This window comes from Oncorhynchus masou, chromosome 12, assembly GCF_036934945.1.
Source record: "Oncorhynchus masou masou isolate Uvic2021 chromosome 12, UVic_Omas_1.1, whole genome shotgun sequence".
Lineage (NCBI taxonomy): Eukaryota > Metazoa > Chordata > Actinopteri > Salmoniformes > Salmonidae > Oncorhynchus > Oncorhynchus masou.
The window spans coordinates 94,020,439-94,030,438 of NC_088223.1; the positions used below are offsets into that span (position 1 = coordinate 94,020,439).

The following is a 10,000-nucleotide window of genomic DNA, read 5'->3' on the forward strand; positions in this document are numbered from 1 at the left end:
CCTTTAACTAACTCACCTGTGTAGCTCACACCATCTTTAACTAACTCACCTGTGTAGCTGACACCATCTTTAACTAACTCACCTGTGTATCTGACATCATCTTTAACTAACTCACCTGTGTAGCTCACACCATCTTTAATTAACTCACCTGTGTATCTGACATCATCTTTAACTAACTCACCTGTGTAGCTCACACCATCTTTAACTAACTCACCTGTGTAGCTCACACCATCTTTAACTAACTCACCTGTGTAGCCGACACCATCTTTAACTAACTCACCTGTGTAGCTGACACCATCTTTACCTAACTCACCTGTGTAGCTGACACCATCTTTAACTAACTCACCTGTGTAGCCGACACCATCTTTAACTAACTCACCTGTGTAGCCGACACCATCTTTAACTAACTCACCTGTGTAGCTGACACCATCTTTAACCAACTCACCTGTGTAGCTCACACCATCTTTAACTAACTCACCTGTGTAGCTGACACCATCTTTAACTAACTCACCTGTGTAGCTGACACCATCTTTAACTAACTCACCTGTGTAGCCGACACCATCTTTAACTAACTCACCTGTGTATCTGACATTACCTTTAACTAACTCACCTGTGTATCTGACACCATCTTTAACTAACTCACCTGTGTAGCTGACACCATCTTTAACTAACTCACCTGTGTAGCTGACACCATCTTTAACTAACTCACCTGTGTAGCTGACACCATCTTTAACTAACTCACCTGTGTAGCTGACACCATCGGTAACTAGCTCACCTGTGTAGCTGACACCATCTTTAACTAACTCACCTGTGTAGCTCACACCATCTTTAACTAACTCACCTGTGTAGCTGACACCATCTTTAACTAACTCACCTGTGTAGCTGACACCATCTTTAACTAACTCACCTGTGTAGCTCACACCATCTTTAACTAACTCACCTGTGTAGCTGACACCATCTTTAACTAACTCACCTGTGTAGCTCACACCATCTTTAACTAACTCACCTGTGTAGCCGACACACCTGACTGATCAGTCCACCTGGCCGGATCTGTAAATGATACCTGATTTATCCGCCTGATTCTCCTGTGCTGCACTCTATACCTCACTGTCGTGAATGGACAGTGTTTCCAGACTTGTCTTCCTGTGTTCTCGTGCTCATATCCTGTGATGTAATCCCCCCCAGCGTCTGTGATGTTCAACTTCCCGGACCAGGCTACAGTGAAGAGGGTAGTCTACAGTCTACCCAGGGTGGGAGTAGGAACTAGCTACGGACTTCCTCAGGCCAGGTGGGGTTAATAGCACATGCACTCACAGGAACACGCACACACACACACAGACACACACACACACACACACACACACAGACATCTCATCAAAGTTTATTGGTCGCATCTACAATCCATCTTTAACTGTGTGTATGCGACGTGCGTGTGTGTACCTCTCCTCCAGGCGTATCTCCTTGGCGACCCCTCGTCAGCTGTTTAAGTCGTCCAACATGACCCAGCGTTGGCAGAGGAGGGAGATCTCCAACTTCGAGTACCTCATGTTTCTCAACACCATCGCAGGTGAAAAGAGACCTACCATTTGTACCCTCCTCATCCTCATCATCAATCTGTTACAGCCTTTCTCCTAACTCTAGACTTACTGTACGTTGTTGTGAAGAGGGGCATTTACTTTCTCTCTCTCTCTCTCTCTCTCCCTCCCTCCCTCCCTCTCTCTGTGTTTTCCATCTTCCTCTCTCCCTCCCTCCCTCCCTCCCTCTCTCTGTGTTTTCCCTCTTCCTCCCTCCCTCCCTCTCTCTGTGTTTTCCCTCTTCCTCTCTCCCTCCCTCCCTCCCTCCCTCCCTCCCTCCCTCCCTCCCTCCCTCCCTCCCTCCCTCCCTCCCTCCCTCCCTCTCTCTCTGTGTTTTCCCCCTCCCTCCCTCCCTCCCTCCCTCCCTCCCTCCCTCTCTTCCCCCGCAGGGAGGAGCTACAATGATCTGAACCAGTACCCAGTGTTCCCCTGGGTTCTCACTAACTTTGATTCAGAGGAGCTGGACCTCACTCTGCCCGGCAACTTCCGAGACCTATCCAAGGTATTTACCTCCAAGTGTTGTGTTTCTCTCATCATATCACAGCTTTTTGTGCAGTAATTATGATGCCACGGCCCTGTATATGTACTGTGTGACAGAGCCATGTGAATGCATGTTGTCACACCTGTAAGTCCTTTATAAACGTGTGACCAGCAGTGTTTGTCATTAGACCCTGATGAAGAGAGCTTGTCTTTCAAATATTGAAATATTGCATCTGAGCTCCTAGAGTGTTGAGCAGTCCTTTTTCAGTTACAGTGCCTAGCGAAAGTATTCGGCCCCCTTGAACTCTGCGACCTTTTGCCACATTTCAGGCTTCAAACATAAAGATATAAAACTGTATTTTTTTGTGAAGAATCAACAACAAGTGGGACACAATCATGAAGTGGAACGACATTTATTGGATATTTCAAACTTTTTTAACAAATCAAAAACTGAAAAATTGGGCGTGCAAAATTATTCAGCCCCTTTACTTTCAGTGCAGCAAACTCTCTCCAGAAGTTCAGTGAGGATCTCTGAATGATCCAATGTTGACCTAAATGACTAATGATGATAAATACAATCCACCTGTGTGTAATCAAGTCTCCATATAAATGCACCTGCACTGTGATAGTCTCAGAGGTCCGTTAAAAGCGCAGAGAGCATCATGAAGAACAAGGAACACACCAGGCAGGTCCGAGATACTGTTGTGAAGAAGTTTAAAGCCGGATTTGGATACAAAATATTTCCCAAGCTTTAAACATCCCAAGGAGCACAGTGCAAGTGATAATATTGAAATGGAAGGAGTATCAGACCACTGCAAATCTACCAAGACCTGGCCGTCCCTCTAAACTTTCAGCTCATACAAGGAGAAGACTGATCAGAGATGCAGCCAAGAGGCCCATGATCACTCTGGATGAACAGCAGAGATCTACAGCTGAGGTGGGAGACTCTGTCCATAGTACAACAATCAGTCATATATTGCACAAATCTGGCCTTTATGGAAGAGTGGCAAGAAGAAAGCCATTTCTTAAAGATATCGATAAAAAGTGTTGTTTAAAGTTTGCCACAAGCCACCTGGGAGACACACCAAACATGTGGAAGAAGGTGCCCTGGTCAGATGAAACCAAAATTGTACTTTTTGGCAACAATGCAAAACGTTATGTTTGGCGTAAAAGCAACACAGCTCATCACCCTGAACACAACATCCCCACTGTCAAACATGGTGGTGGTAGCATCATGGTTTGGGCCTGCTTTTCTTCAGCAGGGACAGGGAAGATGGTTAAAATTGATGGGAAGATGGATGGAGCCAAATACAGGACCATTCTGGAAGAAAACCTGATGGAGTCTGCAAAAGACCTGAGACTGGGACGGAGATTTGTCTTCCAACAAGGCAATGATCCAAAACATGAAGCAAAATCTACAATAGAATGGTTCAAAAATAAACATATCCAGGTGTTAGAATGGCCAAGTCAATGTCCAGACCTGAATCCATTCGAGAATCTGTGGAAAGAACTGAAAACTGCTGTTCACAAATGCTCTCCATACAACCTCACTGAGCTCGAGCTGTTTTGCAAGGAGGAATGGGAAAAAATTTCAGTCTCTCGATGTGCAAAACTGATAGACATACCCCAAGCGACTTACAGCTGTAATCGCAGCAAAAGGTGGCGCTACAAAGTATAAACTTAAGGGGGCTGAATAATTTTGCACGCCCAATTTTTCAGTTTTGATTTGTTAAAAAAGTTTGAATTATCCAATAAATGTCGTTCCACTTCATGATTGTGTCCCACTTGTTGTTGATTCTTCACAAAAAAATACAATTTTATATCTTTATGTTTGAAGCCTGAAATGTGGCAAAAGGTCGCAAAGTTCAAGGGGGCCGAACACTTTCGCATGTCACTGTAAGTGTTATATTTCAGCAAGCCAGTACCTCTCCTAACCAGGTGTTCTACTCTGCTTGCCAGCACCTCTCCTAACCAGGTGTTCTACTCTGCTAGCCAGCACCTCTCCTAACCAGGTGTTCTACTCTGCTAGCCAGCACCTCTCCTAACCAGGTGTTCTACTCTGCTAGCCAGCACCTCTCCTAACCAGGTGTTCTACTCTGCTAGCCAGTACCTCTCCTAAACAGGTGTTCTACTCTGCTAGCCAGCACCTCTCCTAACCCTTTTGTTCTACTCTGCTAGCCAGCACCTCTCCTAACCAGGTGTTCTACTCTGCTAGCCAGCACCTCTCCTAACCAGGTGTTCTACTCTGCTAGCCAGCACCTCTCCTAACCAGGTGTTCTACTCTGCTAGCCAGCACCTCTCCTAACCAGGTGTTCTACTCTGCTAGCCAGCACCTCTCCTAACCTGGTGTTCTACTCTGCTAGCCAGCACCTCTCCTAACCAGGTGTTCTACTCTGCTAGCCAGTACCTCTCCCTAACCAGGTGTTCTACTCTAAACTGGTGTTCTACTCTAAACCAGGTGTTCTACTCTGCTTGCCAGTACCTCTCCTAACCAGGTGTTCTACCTCTCCTAAACCAGGTGTTCTACTCTAAACTGGTGTTCTACTCTGCTTGCTAGTACCTCTCCTAACCAGGTGTTAACCAGTACCTCTCCTAACCAGTGTTCTACTCTGCTAGCCAGCACAAACAGGTGTTCTACTCTGCTAGCCAGTAAACCAGGTGTTCTACTCTAAGTACCTCTCCTAACCAGGTGTTCTACTCTAAACAACCCTTTTGTTCTACTCTGTAGCCAGCACCTTCTAACTGTTCTAAAACTGGTGTTCTACTCTAAACTGGTGTTCTACTCTAACCAGGTGTTCTACTCTAACCAGGTGTTCTACTCTAAACAGGTGTTCTACTCTAAACAGGTGTTCTACTCTAAACAGGTGTTCTACTCAGCTAGCCAGCTCTTCACCTGTAAGATGCAATAGAAACAGATTCTGTGTTAGTTTCAGCTCTTTTTCCAAATTGTGTGTGACTCCCTGCAGCCAATCGGTGCGTTGCACCCAAAGCGAGCGGTGTTCTCTGCAGAGCGCTATGATACCTGGGAGGAGGACGGAACGCCACCGCACCACTACGGCTCCCTCTACTCTACCGCTAACACCACACTGCTCTGGATGCTGCGGATAGTGAGTACACACACACGCGCCAAAACAGGGAAATAATTACATTTTTAGAGGAACGCAATCAGAACCGCAAACAAAAGTAATCTGTCGTGTTCGCGGAACAGAACCATTATTTTAAAAGCTTGGGAACCGGTGTGATTTTATTCTCCCACAAAAAAAACACACAACAATGAGGCTATGTGAAGCCCCTCCCCTTCCTTCTGATGCCCCTCCCTCTGTCACTCAGAAACGTATTCCAGTGTCTGCCTGCCCCTCCCCCTCCTCCTGAGGCCCCTCCCTCTATCACTCAGAAATGTATTCCAGTGTCTGCCTGCCCCTCCCCCTCCTCCTAAAGCCCCTCCCTCTATCACTCAGAAACGTATTCTAGTGTCTGCCTGCCCCTCCCCCTCCTCCTGAGGCCCCTCCCTCTGTCACTCAGAAACGTATTCTCGTGCCTGCCCCTCCCCTTCCTCCTGAGGCCCCTCCCTGTGTCACTCAGAAACGTATTCCAGTGTCTGCTTCCCCCCCCCTCCTCCTGAAGCCCCTCCCTCTATCACTCAGAAATGTATTCCAGTGTCTGCTGCCCCTCCCCCTCCTTCTGATCCCTCTATCACTCAGAAATGTATTCCAGTGTCTGCTGCCCCTCCCCCTCTTCCTGAGGCCCCTCCCTATCACTCTATCACTCAGAAAAGTATTCCAGTGCCTGCCTGCCCCTCCCCCTCCTCCTGAGGCCCCTCCCTCTGTCACTCAGAAACGTATTCTCGTGCCTGCCCCTCCCCATCCTCCTGAGGCCCCTCCCTCTGTCACTCAGAAACGTATTCCAGTGTCTGCCTGCCCCTCCCCCTCCTCCTGAAGCCCCTCCCTCTATCACTCAGAAAAGTATTCTAGTGCCTGCCTGCCCCTCCCCCTCCTCCTGAGGCCCCTCCCTCTGTCACTCAGAAACGTATTCTCGTGCCTGCCCCTCCCCTTCCTCCTGAGGCCCCTCCCTCTGTCACTCAGAAACGTATTCCAGTGTCTGCTGCCCCTCCCCTCCTTCTGAAGCCCCTCCCTCTATCACTCAGAAATGTATTCCAGTGTCTGCCTGCCCCTCCCCCTCCCCCTGAGGCCCCTCCCTCTATCACTCAGAAATGTATTCCAGTGTCTGCCTGCCCCTCCCACTCCCCCTGAGGCCCCTCCCTCTATCACTCAGAAACGTATTCCAGTGTCCGAGATTTGTAATTAGAGAAGAATGGATCAACATTTTCAACGCTAGTTAAGGATAATTATCACGTTTCACATTGGATTTATTAACGACAAAAAGGTAAAACATGTTTTTATTGTAATTCTGGTGCCGCTCTGCATTAGAGGCCTTCACGAGTCCAAATAGTTGGAACTGGAAATGGACCTGGGGCGGCAGTGTAGCCTATTGGTTAGAGCGTTGGACTAGTAACCGAAAGGTTGCAAGTTCAAATCCCCAAGCTGACAAGGTACAAATCTGTCGTTCTGCCCCTGAACAGGCAGTTTGTTCTTAACTGACTTGCCTAGTAAAATAAAGGTAAAAATAAAATATCCAACCCAATGTGCATAAATACATTTTTACAATATAGAGACCTGTTCCCGAGTGGATCCGAGGAAAAGTAGAGCCGTTCCCTATAGACCTGGTTAGATCCAAACCCGTTCCTGTCTGTTCCGAGGAAGTAGCAGAAAAGTCCATTTTTAAGCATAGTTTATTAACCGGAGCTGATAAAGCACGAGGGAGAGGAAGTAGAGAGAGGTGACGCCCGGTGACGCCCGTTGCCGTGGGGCCGTGCTGTGTTTGTAGTCTAGTGTGAGCGAGTGACACGGGAACAGGGAGGAGGGAGGGAGGGACGAGAGACAGCATCCAACCCAGCCGACTCACACTATGGTCGACTAGCAGCCGCCATAGCTAGGTCATTTATCATCCAATATCACCTGCCATGACTGCTTCAAACCGGGAGAAGCTCGTGAACTAGCTAGCCAGGCTAATTGAGGCACATGCTTTTTGGTCCTGCATAGTTACCCACAACACCATTCAGAATATAAAGTAGCAGTCGAGTGGTTGGCTCTTGGTCGTTGTAGCGTTGTAGCTTCTCCTTTAACTTTTAAATTCTGTCATATTAATTCCATCTTCCATTAATTATAAATCTGCTTAGTTTTACCCCACACGGAGGCTCTATAACTGTAGCCGCATTGATGACTTCTGATTGGCCAACAAGCTACACACGCCTCTCTCTCTCTCTCTCTCTGTCTCTCTCTCTGTCTCTCTCTCTCTCTCTCTCTCTCTCTCTCTCTGTCTCTCTCTCTCTGTCTCTCTCTCTCTCTGTCTCTGTCTCTCTCTCTCTCTCTGCTCTCTCTCTCTCGCTCTCGCTCTCTCTCTCTCTCTCTCTCGGGGCAGGCAGGTCGCCTAGTGGTTAGAGTGTAGGGGGGGGGGCAGGTAGTCTAGTGGTTAGAGTGTAGGAGGGGCAGGTAGTCTAGTGGTTAGAGTGTAGGGGGGCAGGTAGTCTAGTGGTTAGAGTGTAGGGGGGGGCAGGTAGCCTAGTGGTTAGAGTGTAGGTGGGGGCAGGTAGCCTAGTGGTTAGAGTGTAGGGGGGGGTAGCCTAGTGGTTAGAGTGTAGGGGGGGCAGTAGCCTAGTGGTTAGAGTGTTGGGGGGCAGGTAGCCATAAGGTTGACAAGGTGTAGGGGGGAACAGGCAGTTAACCCACTGGTTAGAGTGTAGGGGGTCATTGAAAAGAAGAATTTGTTCTTAACTGAGTTTCTTAGGGCAGGTAGTATATGGTTAGAGTGTAGGGGGAAGGTAAAATACTGGTAACACCACACTGAGCTGCGGATACACTGACATTGTGTAGCCTATTGGTTACAACGTGTAGGGGGGAATGATTGATAGTGGTTAGAGTGTAGGGATAGATAGGTAGTCTAGTGGTTAGAGTGATAGGGGGATAGGTAGCCTAGTGGTTAGAGTGATAGGGCAGGTAGTCTAGTGGTTAGAGTGTAGATGGGGGATGCAGGTAGCCTAGTGGTTAGATGGGTGATGGACAGGGGGGGTAGATGGGTAGTCTAGTGGTTAGATGTGTAGGATGGGCAGGTAGTCTAGTGGTTAGATGTAGAGGAGCCTGTGGTTAGATGGGGGGCAGGTAGCCTAGTGGTTAGAGTGTAGGGGGGTAGGTAGATAGTGGTTAGAGTGTAGATGGGTAGGTAGTCTAGTGGTTAGAGTGTAGGTGGATGGGTTAGAGTGTAGGGGGCAGGTAGTCTAGTGGTTGGAGTGGATGGGGGATGGATGGATGGATGGTTAGGATGGATGGATGGATGGTGGTTAGAGTGTAGGGGGGGGCAGGTAGCCTAGTGGTTAGAGTGTAGGGGGACAGGTAGATGGACTAGTGGTTAGGAGTGTAGATGGACAGATAGAGGTAGACTAGTGGTTAGATGTATGGGGGGACAGGTAGCCTAGTGGTTAGAGTGATAGATGGGGGACAGGTAGTCTAGTGGTTAGAGTGTAGATAGGCAGGTAGATAGTGGTTAGAGTGTAGATGGGCAGGTAGATAGTGGTTAGAGTGTAGATAGATAGATAGATAGTGGTTAGAGTGATAGATAGATAGGTAGCCTAGTGGTTAGAGTGTAGATGGGGCAGGTAGCCTAGTGGTTAGAGTGTAGGGGGGGGGGCAGGTAGCCTAGTGGTTAGAGTGTAGATAGGGGAGGTAGCCTAGTGGTTAGAGTAGATAGATGGATGTATAGATAGATAGTGGTTAGAGTGTAGATGGGGGCAGGTAGCCTAGTGGTTAGAGTGTAGATAGGGGCAGGATAGATGGGTAGTGGTTAGAGTAGATGGGGGCAGGTAGATAGTGGTTAGAGTGGATGGGGGGCAGGTAGCCTAGTGGATGGATGGATGGATGGATGGGGGGACAGGTAGAGTGGTTAGAGTGTAGGGGGACAGGTAGTCTATGGTTAGAGTGTAGGGGGACAGGTAGTCTAGTGGTTAGAGTGTAGGGGGGCAGGTAGGACAGTGGTTAGAGTGTAGGGGGGCAGGTAGCCTGGTGGTTAGAGTGTAGGGGGAGGTAGCCCAGTGGTTAGATGTAGGGGGATAGGTAGCCCAGTGGTTAGAGTGTAGGGGGGCAGGTAGATAGTGGTTAGAGTGTAGATGGGGGGGCAGATAGAGTGGTTAGAGTGTAGATGGGGGGGCAGGTAGTCTAGTGGTTATAGATAGATGGATGTATAGATAGATGGTGTGGTTAGAGTAGTTGGTCTAGTAACCATAAGGTTGACAAGGTAAAAATGTATCGTTCTGCCCCTAGAACAGGATGTTAACCCACTGTTCCCCAGTAGGCTGTCATAGAAAAGAAGAAGATGTTCTTAACTGACTTTCTTAGTTAAACAAAAAATGGATAGATGTATATATAGATATATAATAAAATACTGCTAACACCACACTGAGCTGCAGATACACTGACATTGTGTTTCCTTCCTCATAGATGGGTTTCAGAACGTTCTTCCGGAATGATTGATGGATAGATAGATATAGATAGATAGATAGATAGATAGATAGATAGATAGATAGATAGATAGATAGATAGATAGATAGATAGATAGATAGATAGATAGATAGATAGATAGATAGATAGATAGATAGATAGATAGATGGGTATTTGGGTAGGTGGGTAGATACTGTATGATGGATGGATGGATGGATGGATGGACGGATATGGATGGATGGATGGACAGACATATAGATGGACAGATGATGACAGATAGATGGACAGATAGATGGACAGATAGATGGATGGACAGATGGATAGATGTATGGACAGATGGACAGATGTATGGATGGACAGATAGATAGATGTATGGACAGATATGTGGATGTATAGATA

At 47.5% G+C, this 10,000-nt stretch overlaps 1 protein-coding gene across 1 annotated transcript in view; it reads left to right on the plus strand.

Annotated features, from left to right (window-relative positions):
- Positions 1-10,000, plus strand: part of LOC135551081 (neurobeachin-like) — a 304,485-nt gene that overhangs the window by 267,418 nt on the left and 27,067 nt on the right. The window contains exons 48-51 of the mRNA XM_064982478.1: positions 1,186-1,288; positions 1,452-1,567; positions 1,964-2,076; positions 5,021-5,161. Of these exons, the coding sequence (XP_064838550.1) occupies positions 1,186-1,288; positions 1,452-1,567; positions 1,964-2,076; positions 5,021-5,161 (473 nt within the window). The remainder of the gene's footprint in view (positions 1-1,185; positions 1,289-1,451; positions 1,568-1,963; positions 2,077-5,020; positions 5,162-10,000) is intronic.